The sequence below is a fragment of the Hippocampus zosterae genome, chromosome 1, assembly GCF_025434085.1.
Source record: "Hippocampus zosterae strain Florida chromosome 1, ASM2543408v3, whole genome shotgun sequence".
NCBI classification, from domain to species: domain Eukaryota; kingdom Metazoa; phylum Chordata; class Actinopteri; order Syngnathiformes; family Syngnathidae; genus Hippocampus; species Hippocampus zosterae.
Genome location: NC_067451.1, coordinates 14,689,669 through 14,717,432, shown reverse-complemented (window position 1 = coordinate 14,717,432; position 27,764 = coordinate 14,689,669). Strand labels below are relative to the sequence as shown.

General features: G+C 42.3%; 3 protein-coding genes and 1 long non-coding RNA gene across 5 annotated transcripts in view; 1 reads left to right on the top strand and 3 right to left on the bottom strand.

Annotated features, from left to right (window-relative positions):
• Positions 1-1,129: 1,129 nt before the first annotated feature.
• On the bottom strand, positions 1,130-4,018 carry zgc:110843 (uncharacterized protein LOC541492 homolog). Its single transcript, XM_052071746.1, has 3 exons — positions 3,847-4,018; positions 2,469-2,671; positions 1,130-1,757 (listed from the first exon to the last, which is right to left on the bottom strand). Exons 1-3 carry the CDS (start codon positions 3,911-3,913, stop codon positions 1,668-1,670), a joined length of 360 nt encoding a protein of 119 aa, XP_051927706.1. The 5' UTR covers positions 3,914-4,018; the 3' UTR covers positions 1,130-1,667.
• Positions 4,019-6,572: 2,554 nt separating this feature from the next.
• Positions 6,573-17,413, bottom strand: LOC127604572 (ubiquitin-conjugating enzyme E2 D2). Its single transcript, XM_052071733.1, has 7 exons — positions 17,131-17,413; positions 12,625-12,688; positions 9,739-9,770; positions 9,527-9,604; positions 9,330-9,435; positions 8,391-8,484; positions 6,573-7,562 (listed from the first exon to the last, which is right to left on the bottom strand). The coding sequence occupies exons 1-7, from the start codon at positions 17,152-17,154 to the stop codon at positions 7,517-7,519; spliced, it is 444 nt and encodes a 147-aa protein (XP_051927693.1). The 5' UTR covers positions 17,155-17,413; the 3' UTR covers positions 6,573-7,516.
• LOC127604605 (uncharacterized) lies at positions 14,307-17,124 on the bottom strand. The gene is made up of 2 exons (XR_007963371.1): positions 16,013-17,124; positions 14,307-15,964 (listed from the first exon to the last, which is right to left on the bottom strand). It is a non-coding gene; the product is annotated as an uncharacterized LOC127604605 (long non-coding RNA).
• Positions 17,414-21,625: 4,212 nt separating the features above from the next.
• LOC127604483 (protein phosphatase 3 catalytic subunit alpha-like) overlaps positions 21,626-27,764 on the top strand; it is a 39,967-nt gene continuing 33,828 nt past the window's right edge. The window contains exon 1 of one of the 2 annotated variants that reach the window (XM_052071580.1): positions 21,626-21,855. In XM_052071580.1, coding sequence (XP_051927540.1) covers positions 21,831-21,855 — 25 coding nt within the window. In that variant the 5' untranslated portion in view covers positions 21,626-21,830. The remainder of the gene's footprint in view (positions 21,856-27,764) is intronic. The other variant, XM_052071573.1, reaches the window with a different exon arrangement.

Genomic DNA, 27,764 nt, shown 5'->3' with positions numbered 1-27,764 from the left:
CTTTGTTCATCTGTCTATGCCAGCGGTGTATAGTGACAGGCACAACACCTAGTGACATTTCACCTAACATAGTTGCCATTTTTGGTTGCCAGTGCGCCGGGGTATTTTTCTTGAGTAAAATGCGTGATTTATGACATGTGTGCCCTGCCTCATTAACAGAAGGAAAACACGACTGTGATAGATGACGTAAACATTGATGGGAGCGAGAGGAGGTATCTGTTTTGAACAATGGATTTGGCAACAACGGATTTAATTTCAATTCATTTTGGGTCCTCAGTTGACCTGTTATAATGTACTTTGTATACGTGCGTACATTGGGTGGTGTATGTTTTATTAACACTTAAGGTATTAGATTGGATCTATGTGTAAACGCAAGTGCAAGCTGCATACAAATAACAATTTGTATAATTATATTTTTATTATAATTATTGGTATTACGTATTCGGAGATAGATTAGTCTGCTTTGGTCGTGTCAACACAGATGCAGCTGAGGGCTTTTGCGTTCTATTACATTTACATCTAGATAGAATTACTTGTTTTGTTTTTGATCTTATTTCCGAATCGTACTTTCCTTTGTGAGGGGCCAACACACCCAAAACAACTCGTTAAAAACTAAACGTTGGGGCAACATATGTTCCCGGTCAGTTTGCCCGTGGAACAGACAATAAACATGGCCGCAGACCAGAGCCGCTTGCGCAGGTGACTCCTCACGAGACGCGGGAGTCCACTCCACCTCTTACGAGAGTCCTGCTTGCATCTGGCACGCAGCCACATAAGCCTGTGCACGCGCGCGTGCGTGTGTGCGTGCGCGCGTGTCACTATAGCGGCAGTGGGAGCCCCCGCCAACACTCGTGAACACGCTCTGGACACGACTGCTCGTGTAAACACAGCGTCTTCTAGTGGTGACCACACATAATGACGCGTCTTAAAATGGCCACTGGTGCTAGAGGTGGACACTGCAGAACGCAGCCTTTCATCAAGCACGCGCACACGCACACACACTTCTGCCACCAGGCTGGCGTGGGTCAGTGTTTAAATGCAGTGGTTCTATACCTTTGGTATTTTGATAGCAAGGACTTCCTAAATTTAAAAAAAAAACAAAGAAACAAAAAAAGGCAAGGTGCGCTCATCAAAGTCCCACCAAAAGCAAACTTTATTCACATGATACAGAAGAGGAGACAATACAATCTGGAATTGGACAGTAGAAAAACTCAAGAAAAAGAAGCATTGGGGAAGTTGAGTCTAGCTTTGAGCACATAAAAGTGTTGCCACAGTGAGTGATTATAGTTGATCAGCATTTTTTCAGAACCATGGAGGATCATTTAAGTCAGACAAATGTCAAGCACTTAGCACATAAAATAAAATATGTAACATTCATCTTTGTAGTGTATCTTGAAACAGAATTTATTTAAGGCCTTGTGTTTCCTTATATGACTTCAGAAACAAACCATAACACCACCACACCTCTGACCATTCAACATCTCTCTGCAAATGATTAATTTCATAGTACCAGAAATACTTTCACCTCAGTTATTGTGGTAGCAGATTCTATTTTGTGTTTTTTTGTGACAACATGATACTGTGAACAGTGCTTGCAACGCCATTACGCCATACAGACAAACAGGGGAGGCATGAAGAAGGGAGCACCAAAATTGGGATTGGTTGGCTCAAACGTCCCTCTTCTTGATGATGAGAGGGCCCACATTGTCGCCAGTTTCCTCATTATGTTTGCTATGGGCACCATCGCAATAAGGGAACTGCAACAGAAGAACAACACCTCATACGTCAGCTCCTTATTTTCATATCCTGAATCAACAATCTGGGGTTTGTAAGTTAAGACAACCATTTAAATTGTCTGGGACAATACAATACTAAGTGGTTAGCTCATTTTAGTGCTTGTGTGACAGTTACAGGTGGTCCCACACGGGCTTCACTACAGTTCCAACATCTGACAACCTCATGTTACAAACTGCACACAATCAACTATTTTGAGCAGCGTGAAGATACGGCATCACGCAGTGCAAAGATGCACACTATTTGTATTTTTCAAAGTTTAAGACAACACAATAAAACCTCAATTTAGAGTGCACCCCTTCAGTGTAGTACAAGCTTCTGCCACAACATGCCAGGCAGTACCGAGGTCCACTGGATGAGATGCCGTGATATTACAAGCAAGAAGAAGAGCTAAAGAAGTTCCCAAAAATGCTCCGGTGATGGTCATGTCCACAAAGTCCCCAGGCCACCCCCCAGAGTCATTCACGGCTCACCGCGACATGGGAAGCACGCACGGCTATTAGTCAATGTTTTATAGCTGATGTTTGACCATGAAACTGATTATTTCTACTGAGAATCTCATGTTGAAATTCAAGACTATGTTCAAAACTCGTAGAAGAGGGCGCTGAAAACACATTTGTTACAGAGACTGATGTTAGTCTTTGGCAATAAGTAAGACTGGCTTGAAATCTGACCTTCTTTGACTTCCAACAGCGGCAGTACACAGCCTTGGTGCCAATGTCCTCCATGTCAAAGCTGTGAACCACTTTGGGACTGTCTTTGTTGATACACGTGTTCACCGGGCCCTTTTTGCAACTCCGCCCACTCAGGTAACGGCTCACCAGGAAGCCTCCTGTGGCTGCAACAACCGCAACAGGCACTGCGACCAGGAAATGCTCTGCAGAAACACAAAAACGGGAAAACTACACTAAAAAGTAGTGTTTGGGCTTTTCTTGTGTATGCTAGGGCTGGATTTGTACCCAAAGGCTCAGGTGACACAATTTTGAAGTAATGAAATTTGATGGTTGGCTAATGCAGGTTTCATGTGTTCTGTGGGTTTCATGTGTTACGTGGCGTAAAGTAGTATATCCGTATGGATTTGGAATTTTTTAAATGGGTGAGTCACTGTTAAAGTCCTGCTCCGGACAAAATGTAGAAATGGCAACCCACCCACATAACTTGTCTGCATCCTGGCTAACATTGGAGTACCATCCAAGCCCAAGAGGTGCAGAATTTTCCTATTACTTTCACATCTGTGTGACACAGGTAGATGCACCTTTTAAACTTGATGCAATTATAACACATATCCATCCATTTTCTGATCCGCTTATCCTCATTAAGCTTGCAGGGCGTGCTGGAGCCTATCCCAGCTGTCTCCAGGCAGTAGGCGGGGTACACCCTGAACTGGTTGCCAACCAATCACAGGTTATAACACAAATATTGAATATATATTGTGTCAGTATAGTAAATCAGCATATATTGTACCGTACTGTAAATGGGAGCAAATGATGCCTTTCCCAAATGGAATAAGGACCTATTCCTTATTCCACTTGTGAAAGGCATAATTTTGAAACAAACACTTAAAGATTTCGAGAATGACAAATATGCTCTCGCCATTGTATGCAAGGTACTTTCGACATATAAGGAGGAACGTGTGGAGTTTTTTTTTTTTTTTTTCCCGAGGAGTGTGTTGGAGCAGATGTCTCAAAAGTCACAAGACGAACAAGCTTAACAGGTCCCGTGTCTCGGGAGCCACAAGGCCATTACATGGAGAGAAAGTTGGATCACCTTCAAACTCACCACTGGCTGTAAACTATATTTGGCTCTTTGGCCTTAATTTAGGCTAGCAATTAGCCCCTAATAAAAGCACTAGGTGTCCCTGCAGCACTTTGCACGAACGAGTTGTCATTCATTTTAGGGGCTGACGTGACTTCCGGTTGTATATATCCAAACAAACTGTCACTTAAACTGTGATAAAATGACCAAGTGTCAAGGGGCCAAGCTAAGTTTTGTTATTTAAGTTACAACGAAACCAGTCGCAACTTGCTACGAAGCTATAGTTGAACACTTTACCTTTTGACAAACTCATTCCCGAGCTGGTTGACAATTGTGGAATGGCGGGTAGCCCGGGAGTGGCCATGTTTTTCTCTGGACGCTTCTTTACTTGGCGTCAGCGGCAAGGTCAATCGCGGCTGCCGTCCTCTTTTCGCAAGCGTTGGTCTCGCCTATAGCACGTCACCCCACAACACAGACGTCATAACAAAGAAGGCACAAGAGGCTTTAAATAATTACTCTGGACTACTTCCGGTTTCGTTTTAGGGTTTTTTTTTCATCTCCAAAGGTCTCCAAATATCAGGGTTAAATTAACTTGATGAAGAGATTTGCACGTGGCTATCTTCGGCATCTTCTCGATTGGTTCAGATACCGTACCAACAACTAGAAAGGTTTTGCAAACAAGCAGATGCCTCTTTCATTGACATTGAGAATTAAAGGAAGTGAACTCGCTTGATGGCTACGATCTTTGGTGAAAATCAACGTTTGAGTATCATGGACGGAGCAAAGAACATTTATTTAAAACACACTAGTATGAGAACTGTTGCAAGTTGGTCGGGGTGTAACGAACACCGATGTGAATCATAAAATCGGGTTTGACTTAAAATGTGAATGCAGTGTAACGAACACTGATTTGAATCGTAAACTCGGTTTTGACTTAAAAATATGTGAGTGCATCAACACTCGCCGAATGAAGCTGTCTCAATATAGCCTGAACAAAAAGTGAGAAATCTGTTTGATGTTCTTGATTTGTCGTTTCTTTGAATGTAATTCCCTTCAATAGTTTGGGTGTAAGAGACTTATTACATATCGGCGACGAATAAAAATGGCAAAAGTTCTCAATACACTTAATGTTCGATAAATCTCTTTGAAGGAAATGTCACATTAACCGTATTGAAAAATTACTAAAATCATTGCCTACTTTCAACAAGAAATTCATTGCATCACAATCATTCAAATCGAGCCATATGGTGTGAAATGAAATCATAATCCCACTCGCTCGAACCGACTTGAATTTTCTACTTGAAATGCCACCCTCGAATTGTATTAAATCCCATATATCAAGATACGTATCAAATCGCCTTTCATTGAAGAAATGCACACTCCTACTTATTGGGTAAAACTGCACTCGTGGGCATTTACACACAGGGAGTGCCTTACGGAACTATCACCTTGAACCTTTTGCCACACATCAACACAACCATGAAGTGGAATTAAATTCATACGATATATTAAAACTTTTTTATTATAAATAAAAGCGGTGTGAAAAAGTATTAACACTTTTTTTTCTCTAGATTGCAGAAAACGGATTACAGAAAGTTAATCGATGATTCGATGATTCAAAGTTGACCTAAATGACCGATGTAGATCAGAAAGAAGTGCGCTACTATGCCAAAAGTAGCAGGAGTGGTGGGGAGAAAATGTTCAGTTGTTCTCGTGCGCTCAATTGTTTTACGAGAGAGGAAAACATGGATTTTAAAATGAATATCAAGGACATTTAATACATGCCTAAACTGTTTCCATTGGTAATCTGTTAATGGTAACTTGTCCGCAACTCCTATGAAGCAATCCTTCATGAAACAATTCCAATTAACGAAGTGTCTACTTCTCTACAACTAAAATAATCTTGTAATTTCGCGAGGCAACATCTGGGGGCGACAGAACAAAAACTGCTCACGCAACCGAGCGGTAAGTATATACTGTACAGTACTAGTGCAGCGTAAAGTACACTGCATAGTCATTTTAGGTGTGCTACATACGAACATTTCCTATCAACGCATAAAATCAATCTACCAACCAATTTATTCAAGACACTCTGTATGGACTGCATAGGCGGAGCTAAACTACTACATGACGAGATTCAAATCCCAGTGTTGTGTTCCGAACCCTGAAAACTAAAACTCTCAAATCTGAATATAAAAATGTACAGTGGCAATCAACGCAGTAAAAGCAACTGTTGTGTCTCAGCATTCCCACCGCGCCATCTCTGGTGTCATTTTACTAGCTTTTACTTGATATTCCTCACACAAATTAAAAATTTAAGGTGACATTCAATTGTCCCCAAATTATGAACCACACATCATTTTGAACAACTTACGTGCACATGAAAAAAAGTTAAACATATATCCTCATTAAAAATGGTCCAAGTCATATTTTAACAAAACATCAAAGGGGGGCCGTTTGCCTAAAAACATCTAATGATGCTAGCCACCTTCGGCTAAAATCAGCTACATCCTTAAGATCATTTGATTCTGCGCTGAAATGAAATTATATTAATCAGTATTTGGTCCCGTTTTTTGTTTTCTGAAAATACTTCAGTAGGGTGACTCTTCCATAAATGTGTGAAAAACTTTTTAAAAAATCTTTTCACAGAGTGGACTTTCCAACATATTCATAAAAAAATATTTTTTCATATACATGGAGTACGGTGCTGTATATGTTGCTCTATGTGACTCGCTGTTGTTTTGCAGCTTCACACGGACTCTTTGCGGACTTATATAGGTATATATTTTACCTGTATGTTAATTGGTCGCTAATTTGCGGATTTTCGCTTATCGTGGGTGGTTTTGGTCCCCATTAACCGTGATAAACGAGGGATTACTGTAATATATAAATATGAATGAATGAAACTCACAGAACTTGACTCAATGTACTTAAGTTGGAAGCTTAAAAAGGGATCTAAAGCTATTAAATAACCATGTCTTTTCTCCGATGTCCTCCCAAAAAGGTGTTAGAATGAGACAAGACAAGAGTCACAGGTTTTTATTACACAGTTTAATCAACACACAAAGCTCAACGAGCCTCTCAGAGTAATTCAATATACAGAGGTTTTGTGCAAGAAGAGTGGGTTCTCCTCGCACTCAAGAGCCCAAGCCAGTCCCAGAGCCATTTATGATGATAACCTCTAAATTTAACAAAAAGCAAATGGCAAAAAGAAAACAAGCAACCTAAAGAGACATGGGGAGAGGGATGGGTGGGGCGGGTAAAAACACAGGTTGGAGAGAAAAAAAATGCTTAAATACCGATACAGTTGTCCATGTGAATGTGGTTGTATATAACATGGGTGTTACATCATTGTATTTAATACAGAGTGCCGTTCGACTCAGTCAATCTGCTTTCTCCACAGATGGGAATCAAAAAAGAAAAAACTAAAATATTGGATGCAAAGTGTAAAAAAAAAGTCCCCCAATTTTGTGTGCCCCTCCACCCCCCCCCCAAAAATGGATAAAAAGAAACGGGTCCCTTCAAAGATTAGATGCTCAAAGGAATGCTTTAAATTGTGGTGGGTGGGTGGGGGTTTAGACGGCGACAACCAAACCCGCAAGGAAACCAACTAAAACGCAGTCAGATGTGAGGAATAAAAGGGCGGGGGCACAAAGGAAGAGGCGCTTATTACCATTACAAGTTGGCTGTTCGTTCACGGGAGGGAGGGCGTGTCAGGTGGTTGGAGAGGCAAGACAAAAAGAGATGGAGACATACGGGGGAGGAGAATCAACACATATGGGGCAGAGGTACTCTGGTGATGGGGAGGCGTGGCTCAATGAAAGCACTCCAATGGAAACCAACAAGATCTTATTTTAAACTTTTCATTTGTTTGTAAGTGTTTTTTGTGTTTGTTTTCTCTTTATATCTCATAGCTTCCCAAAATTTTGCCATAGAACTGGTTGGCCACAATTCTGCCTCACCAACACTACATTGCATACTTTGTTGTCCATTCCCGGGCTATTTTGTTGTACCTGAAACAGACAGATGGACAAATCATGAGAATTTCTGTTATTCAATCATACCCCGTGATTTCTGTCTCTCAAAATTGCGACAAAAATAATACAATACATTACAATACATGCTGATTTATATAGCGCTTTCACAACAGAGGCAGCTGTAACAAAGCGCTTTACAAAATAGTTAACAAAGTAAAATAATAATGGCGGTATCGTTGCAGAAATTGATTTTATCTTTTCAGCTTCCAATTAAGTCCAACTTCAAAATAAAGCTTGGTTTGCAAAGCATACATAGACGTCAATAACTTGGGAACACTTTTATTTTTTAAATGCTTTTTTTAATCGTCTGTGTTGTGGCATCTGTCCCAATTCAAATTTTTTTGGAAAGGAAGTCCAATTAAAATTAAGAGAAAAATTAAGCAATAATGTCATTATATGCGTTGATTATTCAAAACCAACCTGATAAAGAGCAACATTTTATTTTGTAACATGTAAGCTGTAACTGACAGTTTGAAAGTAGACATAATCACAGACACTCTTAAGGGCACATAAATTATAGTGCTGTGCTAAAATAATAGCCCCTTTTGAACTTTTGCCCGCCCCACTTTTTTTTTTATTAAAAAAAAAAGTTTAAAATATAATTTGAATTTCCTCCCACTTTTTGTTGATTCATCACAACAACAACAAAAATCCAAATTCATATCCTTATGTTTGAAGTCTGAAATATGGCAAAAGGTCAGAAAATCCAAAGAGGGCCAAATACTTCCACAAGCCACTGTATGATTTTCTTGCGTACTTCACACTGAACCGAACTGAACCAAAATGAAGACAGAGGAAACATACTTTTCCCTGTCCGTCTTGTAGATACGGGCGATCTCGGGTACTAAGGGGTCATCCGGGTTTGGGTCGCACAGAAGAGAGCAGATGGACAAGAGAACTGCCAAGAACATGAAGAGGTTCAAACAGCATTCAAATGACCAGTTTAGAAAAAAAATCTGGACATTTTCCATGTTGTGCAGACAGATTTAGTTTACATATTTGTGTAAAGTAATACATATTGTGGGGCAACTCATCTTACACATGCAATTCAAAATATGAAAATTACTTTGGGTGTTAACCTCCTATAAGTAAAAGGAACAATAAATAAAAGAGTTAACTATGAATGATGACAGAGTGCGTATGGACGGGTGGAACTGCCAATTGTGGAGAAAACATTTTTGACTGGCAAACGTATTTGCAAGTACATTGAAACATACAAATATGAATGACAAATTTTCCCATATTGTACAAATACATTAGAAAGTTAAGTAAACAAACATTGTTCATTGGCTATTTAGTCAAATTGCCAATGTGGAGTAAACATTTTTGACGGGCAAATATGTTCAAACGTATCTGAAAACATGCTCAAAACCAATGCATGACTTTCATTTGGCATTTTTGTACCCGCATGCCATGTGGAATTTTGGGGGAAGTCAAAACATAATTGAACAATTACAAACATTTCTTGACATTCATACAGTAGATGATCTGACAGGGGCCCAAAATATTTTTGTTGGGATCAACCGACAAATCGTGGAAATGGATGTGTCAGGTCATGCCTGATATCCAAAAGCTTTTCCATGATTTCTAACGTGCATTACTGCCACCTGTGCGTCTTAGCAGTCAGTGAAAAGGCAGCTGGGCGAAGAAGACCGCTTTGCGTGGTTCCCGAAGATTCTTGTGCAGCAAGCACAATGTGTCAACGCGTTTTGAGAGTCCGAAGGCTCGACTGAAAGCGCTTACCTTTGGAGATGGTGAGAGCTGGAGACCACTGTGATCGCAGGATGTCAAGACAAATGCTGCCGTTGCTGTTGATATTTGGATGGTAGATTCTTGTGGTAAATGCAACCTGTAGAAGACGCACGCACGCACACAAGGAAGTCAATAAGAGGCAACATTTTTGCCACTTCCATTTTTCAGGGTGTTCTTGTCTCGCATACCTTTGGTGGTTTGAAGGGGTAATCTGTGGGGAAGTGGATGGTCAAGAAGAAAACCCCGCCTTGGTAAGGACTGTCATTCTAATGCAGGACACAAAAATGTTTAGCCTAAAACATACACAGAGAAGCTCCATGGATGACAAACTAAGGATCATACAATAAGTTAATGGACCTGTCAACATACTCAGAGAGAGAGCTCTGCGTTCAATACTTACAGGCCCCATTATTGTGGCTTGCCAATGAAAACCTGAAACGCAGAGGAGCTGATTAGGAGGGAACAGTAGTTGGGGGATCCATTGCATTTTTCAGATGAACTTGCATCAAAAAGTATTGCTTTGGAGAATGTATTGACTTGTGGTGCTTAGTAATTGGTTTTGCCTTCACATGTCCCTTTAACCTTTGTACATGTTATTTTAACATGCCGATGGAAGTCTACCGGTGAGCTGCTCGTGGCACCAAAAGAGGTTACCAACATTTTGCAAGTGGCACAAAATATTATTGGTCATATCTAGGTAAAACGGGTATATTTTAGATAGTTTTCATATTACATCTAATTTCGTTTGCTGTACCTACCTACACAGGGTGAGGGTATATACATCACTATTTAACAGACCAAATGAGAACAAATACAAAAAAGAAGCCCCCCCCCCCCAACAAGCCATGAACAGCTCAGGAGAGACAACAAATACGTGATCATATGCACGCAAACATTACAGAAATGGTATTTAATAAATAGTATGTATATTGTGATCATGCTTAAGGAGCACAATTTAAAGCCAGTGTGTTAACTGCTGAATTAAACCGATTAGGCACGGGCTCATTGGTATGCTGTGGTGGTGCTTAGCTTCCGCTCAGCCTCTCCTAAAGGCTGTCAGTCTGTGAACTATTGCCCCTTTTTGCCAATGCACAAGTAGGCTCAGCTCAAATCTGCTCGTCGGCTTATTATTACGATTATAATTATTATTTACTGTCCAAATTAAGGACCCAAAGAAAAAAGGCACAATGCGGGTAATTTTATTTTAACCATATTTAACCTTTCATTAAGATGTCAACACAACAATAAAAAAGTCAAACTGGTCGACATATAGAGCCAATAAACGCCTTTTGAAACAATGTACTTTGTACAATAGAAAGGTTCAGAGAATCTGGAGAAATCACTGCATGTAAGCAGCAAAGCTGAAAACCAACATTCAATGCCCGTGACCTTTGATCCCTCAGGTGATGCTGCATCAAAAACAAACATCCATATGTAAAGGATATCACCACAAGGGCTAGGAACACCTCGGAGAGCCAATTTATTTAAATACAGTTCTGCGCTACATCTGAAAGTGCAACTTAAAAGTCTATTTTGCAAAGCAAAAGCCATTTATCAACAACACCCAGAAACACCGCAGGCTTCTCGGGGCCTGAGCTCATTTAAGATGGACTGATACAAAGTGCAAATGTGCTCTTGGTCTGAAAACTCCACATTTCAAATTGTTTTTGGAACTAGTGGATGTTGTGTCCTCTTGGCCAAAAAGGAAAAGAACCATTTGGACTGTTAGGGACGGAAAGTTCAAAAGCCAGGATCTGTGATGGTATGGGGCTGTGTTAGTGCCAATGGCACGGATAACTTACACATCAGCGCGGGTACTAGGCTGGCTTGCCTGCAGCCCAGACCGGTCTACCATTGAAACTGTGTGACACATTATGAAGCCTAACGACATACGACAGCGGAGACAACTGTTGAACAGCTAAAGCTGTAAATCAAGCCAAGAACGGGAAAGACTATAACCTACAAAGTGTCAACAATATGTGTCCTCAGTTCCCAAACGTTTATTGAATGTTAAGAGAAAAGTTGATTAATCATAGCGGTAAGCATGAATTGACCCGGTCCCAACTTTTTTGGAACGTGTTGCAGCCTTAAAATTCTAGAGATAAGGATTATTTGCTAAAAACAATAGTTTGTTTGATTTGCAAATCATGATATTCTGTTTAACACAACGTCCAAACTTAATTGGAATTGGGTTGGTGCATTAACATTCAATGTTCAAGTGTAGTGAACTAATAATCTTGGAGTGCGTGTGTAACCCAGGGGTTGTTAAGACTTCTTTAATATCTTGTGTTAATGTGATGTTTTACACATGCAATACAGTTAACCAACCGTTTTAGCTTTTCTCTTTGCTTTTCTCATGCTGTGAAACATGTGGCTTTTAATGGATTTGTGGTTTATTTATGAACTTTTATGAACTTCAAGCAATTATTAGATTTACCCAAAGGTTGACCAATGAAATTACCGAACATGTCATAGTGGACCAATGAAACTGTCTCGGGTCTGCCATCATAATGAATAGTCATCAGCCAGAAAGCTAACACTGGGAGAAGGTGATAAAAGTGACTTTGCATTAACATCAGTATTCTCCTGCAGTGTCACAAGACACTCGCCACACGATGCCAACACTCTGAGGCAGAACTTCCATGTAAAATTTCAGCATTCTTACATTTTTCAAAACATGATCTGCTAGCCAACGTTACACTACTCTTAGTTAAAAGTGGGGTTTTTTTTCAATTGATACGTACATCCGAGTTTGTTTCTGCGCTTATAAGGTTTACTTGTATACATGCAGTGTATATTCCTATTCATGAATTTGACACATGGCGCTTGAGGCATTTAGCTTTCCTAGCAACTGACTTGGATTCATTTACTTTATTGGTACCACTTAATTCATTCAGTGACATATTCGCCATGTCTTGAACTGATCATGTGATGAAAACAGTCTTCCTGCTCTGAGATGAACGGACTGAGCTGGCAGCATCCATTCAACGGTAGTGGCATACAGTCAATAGCAGGAAAATCAGCTGAGTTGCAAAATGAATTGTTCGACATGATGCTTTATGACCTTGTTTTGTTGAAATGCATTTAAATACAGCATGCTGTGCTGTTATAATGTCAAGACTGTGAACACAACATTCAGTCAATACTTAAAAAATAAACACTGTTCATAACAATGAACTAAGACGTGTTTTAAGTCTTTAGGACTCATAATCTATAAGTGTGTACTGTATATCCAACTGTTGTGGACATTTGACTCTTGATTATGGTAGTAAGGTGATAAACGTACTGTCATCTCCTACAGGTCCAGCAGAACACTGGGCTGGGGGATCCCGTGCGAAGTCATTCAACTCCTAACACAAACCCCAAAAAAAACAATAGCAGAAAAGTCAGTTAAGTCGAAGCAAAATCATATGCATTGAAGTTTCAAGACCTGGGCCTTGTAAAATTATGAACAGTACAAATTACAGGTGGCGCCAGACCCCTTTTACTGGGAAACATGCCCAAGTAACAACGGGCTGTTACCCAATATCAGGCGCAGACTGACCATTGCGGCGCGAAAAATATAACAAAATTGCCACGCAGTCATTAACGTGTTGCAGCGACCACCACCAGTGTTTCGGTCCAATCATTGATTCGCAACATGCTCACGATGGGTGGCTGCTTGCTTCCCCTTCAATCCCAGGTAAGCGGCACTAGCAGGTGGGCCCCACCTTCGACAGACGGCATAAATTTGTTTAGATCAATGACACAATGCTACAAAGGTAAAATAAGAACCTCATTGTCTGAATAAAAGAAAAAAATTAACTAATGAACATTGCAATAACACATTGGGCGTCGGTGAGCCCCCTACAAGCAGGCTTGTTGAAAATGAATCAAACTTATGGATCAGGGCACGCAAAAAGAATAAAAACCAAAAGAGGATGAAGAAAAAAAATGAAGAGCTGGTGATAAGTGTTTTTATATGTTGCAGAAGAAAAGTAGTACTGCCAGTTTGTCCGAGTATCACAAGGCCGATTGCACATTACTCGCTCACATTAAACAACAGGAAACACAAAATTACTGGGCTAACATTGCCCTAATGGCCACAGCAGGAATCAGGAGCCAGTTAATCTGGAAGACAGTGGAATATTACATAGATGCCTACACATCATACACAATTTTTTTTATTATTTTTTATTTCACGGTCAACCTACTGTTGGATAAAATACCTGATGCACGACAGGCCAAGAATTCCTCATGCCGGCGATTGACCAATCAGAGCCGTTCACGGCAATATAATGCTGCTCGCATTATATTCCAATTACATATTGCAAGAGTTGCCAGTCTAGTAAGGGAGTGACATATTTCCCGTGAGTGTTTCTCGACCCAAACATTTTTATCTATCTTAGAAGTAGTGTATTGGCATGTTACTGTCTCTACATACCTTTCATTTTTACAAGCACTGCATAACACAGGCAGCCCGGTAGTCGAGTGGTTAGCACGTCGACTTCACAGTGCAGAGGTACCGGGTTCGATTGGAGCTCCGGCTTTCCTGTGTGGCGTTTGCATATGTTCTCCCCGTGCTTGCGTGGGTTTTCTCCGGGTCCTCCGGTTTCCTCCCACATTCCAAAAACATGCATGGCAGGCTGATTGAACACTCCAAATTGTCCCTAGGTGTGAGCGTGAGCGCGAATGGCTGTTTGTTTCTGTGTGCCCTGCGATTGGCTGGCGACCGGTTCAGGGTGTCCCCCACCTACTGCCCGAAGGCAGCTGGGATAGGCTCCAATACCCAGCACGACCCTAGTGAGGATGAAGTAGTTCTGAAAATGGATTAATGTATGAATGAATTAATGAATGCATAACACATCGCCAATGACAAGGAATTTACACGGATGTCATTATTTTACACGCAACTTAATTTTGACACACATTCAACTACTGGTAACCAGGCATAGATTTTTTTTAGGGCTTGGAATGAATTCAATATCGATATATATATATATATATATATATATATATATATATATATATATATATATATATATAGCGATAGTCGTGATCAATATCAGTTGAAATTGCACTCAACATTAATATTAAAAAAATAAAAATAACAAAAAAAATCAGGACACAAAACCCAACCCTTGGTGCTGCATGCAGAAGCTACAGTTTGACGTCCAATTACAAGCACTTCAGTGTGTAAAATGTTGTGAATTATTAGAATGCAACGACATAAGTTGGAAACACGCACTACGGTACCTCAGAGAGACCACACTTCGCAAGCCTATTACCAATCTCTTCAGCAGAGGTGTGAGCAAAATGTCATCACAAACGACTTAAGTGTTCCCTCAAGTGACTAAGTGCATTGCATTTGTTATACATGCTGTTTTTATTGGTACAGCAAATTTATGATTGGCTGATTTATTGTCAGACTTGTTTATTACTATTTACTGTGACATTGAAAGGAACTTCTACTTACTCCCATGCCACTGGCCAACTACGTCCGCTTGTGTAATGTGTCAATGCAATTAAACCAACCTATAGGGCACACACACTGACTTTTTTTAAACAGACATTTGGACCATCTCAAATACACATTTGTAGACGGCCCGGTGGTCGAGTAGTTAGCGCGTCGACCTCAGTACAGAGGTACCGGGTTCGATTCCAGCTCCGGCAAAAAAATGCATGGGAGGTTAAATGGACCACTGTAAATTGTCCCTAGTGTGAGCACGGTTGATTGTTCATCTCTGTGTGTCCTGCGATTGGTTGGCAACCGGTTCAGGGTGTCCCCCGCCTACTGCCCGAAGACGGCTGGGATAGGCTCCAATACCCCCCACGACCCTAGTGAGGATTAAGCGGTTCGGAAAATGGATGGGTGGATATTTTCAAGTAATATTACATAAATTCTTTTTTTCTCCAGGTGCTTATTTGGAGGGGAAAAATAATAATATTAAATATATAATCGATATCAATTTATAAGAACAACCTTTGTCGCAAATGCACTAAGGAGTGGCACCCAAATTTCGTTGTATGTTTTACAATGACAATAAAGGCGATTCTGATTCTGCAAAAATTATCTGAGTAGGTTTTGATGGGAATGTTAAAGCCAACAAAACCTATACCAGTTGAAACAGAAATTAATAAAGGCAGTGTTAAAACGGTATAATCTGGAAGAGGGTAAATAAGAAGTCATTCGTTAGTGATGGCTTTCCTTTTTTATTGAAGAAAGCCATAAGTGTGGGTTTGTTTTCGTATTTTTGCTGTTAGCATTCAGGTGGACAAAGGATGTAATTTAAAAAGCTCTTTCCTCCGTCCCCATTTCAAATCTTGGTTTTTATTTAGTTTGTTTTGCTGTGGTTGCTATTGTTTGGTTTGGAATTAATTGCTTTACAAACAAAAAAACTAAAGCACCTGCAACCAGGTAGACTCTGCAGAACTGCCACAGACACTCGCATAGAGTCCACTCAAATGTGCTACATACTGAATCTACAATATTGCTAAATGAATCGCAGCATTATGTAATAGTAGTACTAGTTCAGATATGGCAGGCAGTGCACGCGACAAAAGAAGGCAGCATGGATACTATTTAGGGACTGAGTAACAACAATTACTCTATGTTCTAATTTGTTTCAGACAGAGATCCAAGTCAACTACAAGTTGTTGTTTTTTTGGAGCCGGTGCAGCCGTACAAATGTTACCTGGTGTCAATGTGAGCGAGGAAAACTCTAACAGGATCAGTGCAGAATCAGATTTATGGTTGCCGTATAAACACTTAGTAGACAACGACCAGCTAATAAGATCTAAGAAACGGTATGTCGTTGTTCTGCGGCTCGCCCGCTGTCACTAACGCGACATCAGTCGAACTACGCGTGGGGCCTGCTAACATCATTTACAGCTTCCCGGCGGTCTGGTGAAATGTCAGTTGCAAAACACAAACAAAATGGCAAGATATAACTTTTTTTCCTGACACAACCACGTAAAATACCTTTCAAGGTTGCGCATTGTCAAAGTAATATGATGGGAAAAAAGCACAAGCACAAAACTCCTTTAGATGACATCCGTCCTCACGTCCGGAACCTGATAGCAAACGGAACACGTTTATCCATATTTAATAATACACTGTGTGGATCCATTCACTAAAAAATCCAACTTAGCGATTTGGACAACAATTAATCGAGCGTAAGGGGTCGTTGTTGAGAGAGCTAGCATAGCCGCTAAGGGGACAACTGTCAAATGTAGCAGCGAGTTGAGCCACTCACATTAGCAATAAGAAATAAAGTTAGCAAGCATCGTATCCGCGTGGGAGACTTCGAAAAACGATACGATGGACGACGAGCTCAATTATTAGCGAGTCCAATCAAATTTTACCTGAGTGTTAATGTGTTAGCTTAGCTTCATCTGAGGAAACATTGAGTTTATCATCGTTAGCTAGCCACACGGGCATATTCAGATAAGCAAAGCAGTTGAATGCAGACGTAATGTCGTTCACACGGGAGTGCCAACAGCCCAACATATGGCGATTAAACGCGTGGAAGGTAAGCCAAATGAAGATAACCACCCACGGGAAACAAAGTCGTCGTGTAAATCGAGGTGGCCCGTTGGAGAGACCGAAAGCGGCGCATTGCTTTAGCCTCCCAACTGTCGTCGATGGCTGGCTGGAGGTGATCTACGCACAGGCCAGTCGCGACGATTTTGACAATGTCAGGAAATTATACGAAGCGTAATAACCCCAAAAAGACGGCCAGTTATAGAACAACGTAGGGGGAAACCCACAACATAACTGCGAAATACAGGGCCTCTGCGCTCACTTCCTTACCTTGTGGATTCTTTTCAGAGCCATTGTTGTGCTAGCGCTTCTGCCAGGGAAAACGTGCGGGTAAAATGGCGATTGATATCAGTCCGTTGATAAATCACCGACGTGATTATCATAGAACACGACCAGAGAACACTCAAACGATCGTAGATCGCTACTACAACGAGCTATCTAAGGAATTCCAAGTCGAAAGTAAGCGATGGAAGGGTTAGACCCGCAGTCCTTCCTCCTACTGCAGCAGCTACCAAATCACAGCGGGCCTGTGCCTACACAACAGGAACAATGACAGAACATCCGACTGCGCGCCTTCACAATAATACATTTAACCATTGCAGAAAAGTTTGAGGTTGGCGTTTATTGTCTTGTGGCCATGTTTTGTAGTAAAATGAGTTTAACTGGATTTGTTCAAGAACATTAAAAAATTATAAGTGCCACTGGTCAATGGCAACCTTTGAAATCTTTTGACTCCCAACGCCCCTATCCTTCCCATCCCAAGCAAACACACGTACAAGTGCAGCACAAACTCGAAAGCAGCGATTAGAACAGAATAGCTACATGCTAAGTTTATTGTCTTTAAACGTTATTGAATTGATAAAAAACACATTTAAAATGTAATATCATTGCTGGATGGGCTCTACCGGTGCGACACAGATTTCCGGTGTATTGCCGTACCTGCTTGCCGGGAATCAAAACCAGCATCATCGGAAAGAAAGTGAGCAAGCGACATGTACCAATACACGACCAGTGAATTAGCTGAGGTTTATTGTTAACATCCTAAATTAGGATCCTAATTCAATTCATCATCGTGTAAAGTAATTGTGTATCACTCTAAATTTCAATATTTACAAGGATCTATAAATGCATGCCTTTGAAAAGAATAGAAGACTTGACCTGAGATGTTGAACAATGCAGACCTTTTGAAGTGAGACTTTAGTACAGTATACATGAAGCAACGCCATTACAACAGAAGCAAAAGTACTTACATTGTACTTAAGAAACAGACACTTCTGTCTGTCTGTCTGTCTGTCTGTCTGTCTGTCTGTCTGTCTGTCTGTCTGTCTGTCTGTCTGTCTGTCTGTCTGTCTATCAACAGTGTCTATATCCATAGAAATTGGGCAATATTTGCATTTCACTTTCACGGCATGGTGAGTGACTGGTAAGCACATCCGCCTCACAGTGCAGAGGTGCAGGGTTCGAGTTTGAACTTTGGATTCCTCCCACATTCCAAAATCATGCACGGCAGTCTAATGGAATCAATTTTCTGATCCGTTTAAGCTCACAAGGGTCTCGGTGGCGTGCTGGAGCCTATTCCAAATGTCTTTGGGAAGTAGGCGGGGGACACCCTGAACTGGTTGCCAGCCAATCGCAGAGCACACATAGACAAAGAACCATCTGTGCTCTCTCTTATATACCTAGGGAAATGTTAGGGTGTTCCATGAACCTGCCCCGCATGTTTTTGGAAGGTGGGAAGAAACTGGAGTACCGAGAGAAAACCCACGTAGGCACGGGGAGAACATGTGAACTCCACACACGAATAACACAGCCGGTATCAAACCGTTGCACCTCTGCACTGTGAGGCCGACATGCTAACCGGTCGACCACCGGGCCGCTCTAGGTTGCACATACAGGATTGATATAAATTTGCCAATATGGCCTAACAACTGTACTATGTACAGACAGAGCCATAAACTCTGCTTCACATGTGAGCAACCCAATGGTAGCTTGTTTCTTAGTCTTCCATGAAACATTAGGAATGTTTTCTTAAGGCTAATACAGTAATTTGTTATGCTTTGTCTGTCACGAATGTCAACTGCCTAATCATCACTGTACACTTGTAGTTCAAGGGTGTCATCACATTTATTGAAGTAAAGTTCCCTACGATCTGTTTTACTGTAGACCATTGCTCTTCTGTTGATGTTGTGGAATATTGTAATAACTTACTCAATATGAAACTCAAATAAAGTCTCATGCAAGTAGTTAAATTAAGATACCCAAAGCCACTCTGTATTACCTGACATCACACATCTCTTCTGTCTACTCAGTATAATTATAGTTCACATAGCGCCATTCTTGGTTTACAGTTTTTTCAACATACTTTCTTAATGTCAATTTTACACACTTGTTTGTCACCTTGTTTAAAATCACTACCTAGGTTGTGTTTCCGTTTACATAATTGAAGAGAAACTGTAGAATGGCTGAGAGTTGATGGAGCAAAATCAGATTCACTTTGAACTTCTCCAAATTTTCTGCAAACAGCTGATTATATCTAATAAGGCGATGAATCAATCGAGACAAGCTCATTTCTCAAAACGTATTGGTGAGAACCGGAATAACCCGACAACTACCGGTATATTTTTCCACAATTGATCATTTGATTAATCCTGTTTTTAACAACCAAATCAATATGTCGTCGAATGCAATGTGTAAAGAATTTGCAGCCCATTTAATAGTAAAATAGAGGCTAGAATGTCAAACCTATTGCACTGTCAATCCTTGGATTTCAACATGAGTTCTTACTAATTATAAACCTATAATGAACCTGCCATTTTAAGTAGGATTTAGAAAAATGGAATTTAATCAGATGATTCATTCATTCATTCATTCATCTTCCGAGCCGCTTGATCCTCACTAGGGTCGCGGGGGGTGCTGGAGCCTATCCCAGCTGTCTTCGGGCATTATACGGGGGACACCCCGAATCGGTTGCCAGCCAATCGCAGGGCACACAGAAACGAACGACCATTCGCACTCACACTCACACCTAGGGACAATTTAGAGTGTTCAATGAGCCTGCCGTGCATGTTTTTGGAACATGTGAGGAAACCGGAGTACCCGGAGAAAACCCACGCAGGCCCGGGGAGAACATGCAAACTCCACACAGGGAGGCCGGAGTTGGAATTGAACCCGGTACCTCTGCACTGTGAAGTCGACATGCTAACCACTGGACTACCGGGCCGTTAATCAGATGATTGATTTATTAAACATTAATTTTAATCTGCTTTCTGGGCTAAAAGTATGGGAGCCTGCTTTAAAAACCCACTGTGTCTTAAGATTCAAACAAATATTTAAACGGTGGGGAAATCCCTCAAACTACAGTAGTCCTAAATGTGCGATCCACCTATGTTTGCCAGGATTGATTCGGCCCATTTGACCAGCCAATCACTGGGCCCCACTGGTTTGTACCCCTACATTTGAACAAAAAGGTGCAGATATGTCCCCTTTACACCCATTTGATAGTTTGGACCAATAATGTATCATTTTTAACCATACAAAGTAGACTACCGGTACTTATTTGTACCAAGTGGTTCAATTGTGAGCTCTGTAGTTGTAGGATAGAAAACGACATAACAACAGTAACTATTTTATGACATTGTACCGTATTTGTGTCTTACTTAAGAGTTCATTGTGAGGACTTTTGGCACACCTGAAGACCACGTGACAAAATTGTCAGACCAGTACAGTCATCCGAGCTATGCGTGAATGGCGAGCCCTGTACTGTAAGTGCAATCCTCCACAGGATGGCAGTAATAGTCCGGGTGCGTATTTGTGCCTATGCACGTCGTCCCGCGTGAGACTGAATATGCGAGGGAATTCCTTCTCTCGCCATTCTGGGGTGTTGTCGACCGGTTGTACGTCGTTGCTTCGCAGGGGGTCATTGAGAGGTAGAGCCCGAGTTTCTTCTTGGTGAGAATCTGCTGCAGTCTACCCCCATATCTCTCCCCCCTTTCCTACAAAACCCAGCATCTTCACCAAAACAAGTCCGAGATTTAAGCATGCCGCCTCAAATGCCGCGAGCTATCCGTCCTCCCAGTCCCAAAAACCTGAGGACCAACAGCTGGTTTTCCCCGACCGAGAAAAAAAACAGAGAACCCGCCAAATGATGCCAGTGCCGCAACCTGTACCCTCGCATATCGTCGACACCTGCAACAGGAGGACCCGACAACACCACGTTGTGTGACAGAAGATCAGAACCCCCCTCCACCCCTCACCCCCCCCCCCCCCCTACACACAGTCGCCCTCGTTCCGACTCCCTGGATGTCCGTCTGCAACGCAACTCCCGCGGACCGGCTGATTAAATGTAGGCATGGCGAACGATGCACGGCCATTGACGGCGACTGAACATGATGAGCACACTGATTCAGCTGTGATCATCCATCACTGGTTCCTCGCCCTCTCTTTCTCTTAATCTCAGAATTCTCAATTTAAAGTCAGAATTCAGAGATTGAAGTGAGAATCTTGCCAACCTTATTTTTTTAATCCATTGGCCCTAATCCTCCACCGTATCCCTGCGTGTTATCGAAACACCTAATTTCACTCAATAAAGTCACCGTGCATGTGGCTGCGTCTCAACCTTTTCGATGAGGGCGGGAGAATAGAAGTGGTGGGTGGGGAGGTTGGAATCGGGGTGGGGCGGGGGGGGGGGGGTAATCCAGCGCCATACGACACAATCAGGGTCTTCCCCTCGATTATTAGAATTAGAATTCGTTCCTCGGCGAGGCAATACCCCATTTTCCAAAGGAGGAGGAGGGGGCGGGGGTGGTGGTTTGCAATGTAGCGGCTCCGTGTACGCGCACTACTCCTAGCGGTGGTTCGCTGTCACTGAATAATACCCTCCAGAGTCACCCACGGAGTGATAGAGGGAGACACAAGCCGGCGAGTGTCGGAGATGAGCGTCTTGTTCCAATGAAACGCCGAGCAGTGTGACGATGACAGCGAAAGGCAGACATAAAGGTAAAGAGCGTCTCTGCGCGTGTTTTGCTATGCGGCGTGAATGTGGTCACGGGAGATGATGTTGCGGCGACGCGAACAGGGAGGGAGGAAAGGATGCTGCTACGTGGAAGCGTTTTACAACAATTCTGCCTATCATATGCTGAGTTTTTACTGTGCACGTTATATGTATGCGTGTGCACGTCTGCTTCCCCCACCAAAGGCTGGCCTACATTTGCGGTCTAGTTTTATTTTTAGACACGGATAGGTGATCGATTGCTTATAAACGCTAGGATACAGTAAAAACTTTTCCAGACCGAGTGTGCGGCATCCTTGCGGTTTTTCGTCTTTAAGATTGACTTCCCCACCGCGGCCCTTTAAATCCACGCACGGTCGTCTTCTCGCCGAGGCTTGCGCGTCCGAGAGCGATGGTTGCTTTTGTTGCCGCTCCTCCAGCCTCCTTCTTGGCTTCACCTCATGTTTGCCTGACGGTCAAACGAGAGACAAAATGGAGTGAGGATATGCTGGGCTGCAGATGAGGGAGTCCGTCGCCCGCCCGGCCGTCGCCAAGATGACGACTCGTCATCTCGACGATTCGTGCCGCACTAATGCTGTGTTGTTAATGCATCATTGGATTATGGAATATTTAATGTGCTGAAGAGAGTACGCGTGGCTGACTATAGGAAGGGGGCTTGTCGTGCGTATGTAGTCACCACTACTAGCCTGACATGTTTCACGCAGACACAGGCGCAGCATCTCTGTCACATGCGACGATGTTTGGTCGACCCACTGGTAAGACAGTCACAAGGTCTCTCTGCCGGAAGAAGCGGAGCTGACAGCTGGACGCGTCGCCCGGGCATGCCCCGGTATTCCGTGCGTAGGTCGTGCTCAGAAGGGGAGGGGGGCTTGCAGTTTTTGCACGTAGACCATTAGACTGAGATGTGCATGCACTTCCTGGTCGATTGTGTGTGTGTGCGTGTGTGGGTGTACAATTGTACGGCACGCTTACGCATGTGCATGGGCGGTGCTGGATCTCTGAACTTGCTGATAATATAGAATGCCCGACCCCCCCAAGCAGCATCGTGGATGAATAGTTGCCTCGCAGAAAGAGAGCTTCTCACAGGGGCATAGTTAAGGGGAGGAGCTGTGTGGGCATGTCCCTTTCTGAATGTGTCACCTCGTGTTTTAATTAAAACACTTCAATTCCCTTTTAACATCCAATATATTACATTTGTTTATAAATGGCATTGAAAGCATCATGAACATTCAAGATGCAGACGACCAGTCACACACACACACACGCGCGCGCGCACACACGTACACACACTCACGCACACACGCGCGCACACACGCATACACGCACTCACACACACACGCACACACACGCGCGCGCACACACACGTACACACACTCACACACGCACACACACGCACACACACGCACACACACACGAAGTAGAGGCGACATACAAATGCAAGCGGCCTGCTGCCATGCTGCCATGGTAGAGTTTAAAAAGCAAAATAATAAAAATTATAATAATCAGAAAAAATGTTTGACGGGTTGGTTGTTTATAATTAATTTCAAAAGTTGACTCACACCTATTCAGATGTAAAGTTTTTGTGATATAACTTGTAACAATGAGGCCAGGTAAAAATAATTCAATAACTGTTTCCCTCATTAACGTGACTGATCATATGTCACTCAGTTGAAAAAATATATATCGGCAGCCACGTAGCATAATTGGCTAAGTCCAGCCTTCCATCCATCCGTATCCGAGCCGCTTATCCTCACGAGGGTTGCGGGTGTTTGCCTATCCCAACCATCTTTGGGCATTAGGCCGGGTACACCCTAAACTGGTTACCAGCCAATCACGGTTCACACACATCCAAACAACCATTCACACTTATTTTTCAATACTTTTGGAAAACAAGAAAAAAACACATTTTTAGAACACATATTGGTATTTTGGGAGGCGTCTTTTCCCTTTTGCTTACTTGTTCAGCCATCTGATTGAAGTTTTGGTTCCAATGTCAATAATAAAATACTAACATATGGAACCCCATCGAAAAGGTCTGCCACTGCTACTGTTGGCCCAGAGGATGCAATGTCCATGTTTTCCAAAAGCAATTTGAAATGTGGACTCATCAGACCACAGAACCCTTTTCCACTTTGCATCAGTCCATCTCAGATGAGCTTGGGCCAACAGAAGGTTTTTACTTGCGTTTTAGATCTAGCGACAAACTGAAGTGATCTCGATCCCCTGTATGCTCATATCATATAAGTCCTTTTTTAAAGCAGTGCCACCTGAGTGATCAAACATCATAGTCATTCAATGTTGATTTTCGGCCTTGCCAATTGCGCGAAGATATTTTCAGGATTCTCTGAATGGTTTTGATGACATTGTGGACTGGAGATGATGAAATTCCTAAATATCTTGAAATTGAGAACCATTGTTCCTAAACAGTTGGACTATTTGATTACATCGTTGTTCACAAGGTGGTGAACCTCCATTCATCCTTGCTTGTTAATAACGGAGCCTTCGAGCTATGCTCCTTTTATACCCAATACAAACACTCACCTGTTTCAGTTTGGGAACTCAATTTTGAACTATGAACTCAACTTGTTCATTTCATGATTTTTGAGTTGATTTTTGGACTGGTACTTTTTTTCACCTAATATCAAAATTAGATTATTGTGAAGGGCGGCCCGGTAGTCCAGTGGTTAGCACGTCGGCTTCACAGTGCAGAGGTACCGGGTTCAATTCCAGCTCCGGCCTCCCTGTGTGGAGTTTGCATGTTCTCCCCGGGCCTGCGTGGGTTTTCTCCGGGTGCTCCAGTTTCCTCCCACATTCCAAAAATATGCATGGCAGGCTGATTGAACACTCTAAATTGTCCCTAGGTGTGAGTGTGAGCGTGGATGGTTGTTCGTCTATGTGTGCCCTGCGATTGGCTGGCAACCGATTCAGGGTGTCCCCCGCCTACTGCCCGGAGACAGCTGGGATAGGCTCCAGCACCCCCCGCGACCCTAGTGAAGATAAAGCGGTTAGTAAGATGAATGAATGAATGAACATTATTGTGAACGCTTTTGTTTTGAGTCCGAAAAATTGAAGCATTTATCGATGAATGAATACTTCTAAAAGTAACATACATGGTTTCCATAAACACTGACATCAGGAATGAGTGGAAACAGGATATACTGCAATTGCATGCAAAGTGAAGTTGTTGTCTCTATGGTAACGTTTTTAATAAATGACTGTAATTAAATGTACCTGAATTGCTCAATGAGTGTGTGTCAGTCATGTGATTGACTGCTGATCCGTTCAGGGAGTACCGTGACCCCAACAGAAGTCAGCTGTGACAGTCTCCGGCTTCTAGTGTGTTATCGAAAATGGATGGATGGATGGACGGTTGTTTGTTTTCTACTCTCCTTAACAACTCCCCTTCCAATATACCATCATTACTCTCCCTGTGTGTTGTAAACATCTGGCCCACCAGAGCTCAGCTGCCTCCACATCAAAGCAATTGTGCAGCATATACCCTCATGCATTAGCCATCACAACACACACACACACACACACACGCTCAAAAAGCACGTTCGCTTACAAACGGAGCAACACCACAAAGCAGCTCATCACACCTGTTGAGAATGATTTAATGTGTTTGTGCTGAAGGAAGACGGTGACATCAGTCACCCAGACAGCACTGGTGACATCAGTCACCCAGACAGCACTGGGTCGGTTAGACTGAGCTTGGTGGTTCCCATGTTATGGATTTTAGTGCTGTTTGTCAGATAGAAGTGTGTGGAGATGGAGCCAAAGGACAAAGCATCCCCAAAGGAATGGACAGAAAGTGTGGGGGCGAGGCGACAGAGCGAGGGAGAGTAGAGCGTGTGAAAAGGCCACAAAGGAGTCTTGCTGGATCAAGGCACAGCAACAAGATTGATCTTTTTGCACCTTTATGACTCACATTTGATAAATATTACAATTCCCTCTAATATGAGGAATGTTATTGCAGAGCCAAATGCCAACAAGCACTGTAATGCTTGTTCACACAGCATGATCTCGTTCACAGTTCTGTGTTCAATCTCAGCTGCAGTCTTTCGCTTAGGAGTTTGCATTGTCCATGTGTATGAATGGTGTTTCTATTCGCCCTGGAGAGTAAAAAGTCAAATCACATCATATAGCAATCCGCAAGTAACATGGAAATATACGATTGGATGTTAAGTAAACACTACCATCATCGATTGCTATCTTCCCCAGAATCTCAGGAGGAAAGTTTTTGGACTACAGGACTAAAAACTTTGGCGAGTGTTAGTTCTTTGACTTGGTTAAAATCAAGGAGGAATTGGCAATCAATTTTGCGTTTATTGTTGCAGAAAAACATTAGAATGTAATGACACCGCCTTGCAACTGCACTGAGGAGCCTATGTCATGGCTTGGTGTAAGCACTAAACTAAATCAGGATCATGGCATGTAAAAACATATTCCTGGCTAATAATATTCACTAATACTCCATGCACAGTTGTTTGTTAGCAAGCGGTGCAGAACACTCAGCGGGGATGAAGCACGTTGATTGAATAAAAATGCATCTGTCCTTCCTCATTTTATCTCTAGCTGCAAAAGGATCCATCTTCAAGATGCAAAGATTAATGATGCTATCATAAAATATGGGCATTGCTTTTTGAAACTAAACCTAAGCAAGCTCTATCAAATAATAGCATAATTCAAGTTGTGCCATTTTGTGGCTGCGACTCGATAAATGTGTTGACCAGTCTATCTGGTATCCATTTCTTATCAGCGTAAACAGAATAGCCAGTATAAAAAAGCTGCTTTATAGCATCACATTCAATTAAGTGTGGTCACAACGGGCTCGGCTGATGCAATGCCTAGAAGAGAGCGAAGAAGGCGCAAGGATAGGCGAGGAAGCCAAATGCAAAAGTTTTATGCCCCCCGTGAGCATAGGTCCTTCATTGTCTGTGGCAAAGCTCTGTTTCATCGTAATGCCCTCCAAGAGACTTTTGTTACAGTGCACATTTTGGTTCGTAAGCACAACTGAGGTTGGTAGTGTGAGTCATGGCCGCATTTCATTTAGCCGTACAAGAGTCACAGTCGTGGGGATGTGAGAACTGGCTGTCTGACCCATGGAACTGGCTCAGCAAAGCTTAGCGGCACATCAGCGATCTTCACTTTATGCTGGACAAATTGCAAATAAGCAAAAAAGAAAGACATTGATACATTGGCACACATTTCAGTACATATTTGACTTGTGTCAATGGGGACTCTTTTTCTCAGTTGGAATCGGGATTTTAGACCAGATGGGCGAAATTATAAACAATTCAAAACAGCAGTCAGTGTTAGCACAAATGTTTCAGACTTCCGCAAGAACACAGAATAAACAAAAAATAAATTCAGTCAAAGCTTCCTACAACAACAACTGAACATTATTTAAGGTTTAACTGATGCACTTTATGTGGCAGCTATGCACTGACTCCCATTTGCCGTAAATTTGAACATGTTTGGTCAATGCTGAACATAGCCACATCCCACTTATAAGAGGGTGTGCACACATTCGTGCAACTACACTCTCTGAAATTGTTATTTTTCATTCATTCATTCATTCATTCATTCATTCATTCATTCATTCATTCATTCATTCATTCATTCATTCATTCATTCATCTTCCGAACCGCTTTATCCTCACTTGGGTCGCAGGGGGTGCTGGAGCCTATCCCAGCTGTCTCTGGGCAGTAGGCGGTGGACACCCTGAATCGGTTGCCAGCCAATCGCAGGGCACATAGATACAAACAACCATGCACACGCACACTCACACCTAGGGACAATTTAGAGTGTTAAATCAGCCTGCCATGCATGTTTTTGGAATGTGGGAGGAAACCGGAGTACCCGGAGAAAACCCACGCAGGCCCGGGGAGAACAA

Coding starts and splice junctions, on each gene's coding strand:
- zgc:110843 (XM_052071746.1), bottom strand. CDS start 3,913: ATGGCCACTCCCGGGCTACCCGCCATTCCACAATTGTCAACCAGCTCG. Junction 2,672..3,846: donor GGGAATGAGTTTGTCAAAAG/GTAAAGTGTTCA, acceptor GTGTTTCTGCAG/AGCATTTCCTGGTCGCAGTG. Junction 1,758..2,468: donor GCTGTTGGAAGTCAAAGAAG/GTCAGATTTCAA, acceptor CTTCTGTTGCAG/TTCCCTTATTGCGATGGTGC.
- LOC127604572 (XM_052071733.1), bottom strand. CDS start 17,154: ATGGCTCTGAAAAGAATCCACAAG. Junction 9,771..12,624: donor TGGACCTGTAGGAGATGACA/GTACGTTTATCA, acceptor TCTGCGTTTCAG/GTTTTCATTGGCAAGCCACA. Junction 8,485..9,329: donor AGCTCTCACCATCTCCAAAG/GTAAGCGCTTTC, acceptor TGTTCTTGGCAG/TTCTCTTGTCCATCTGCTCT.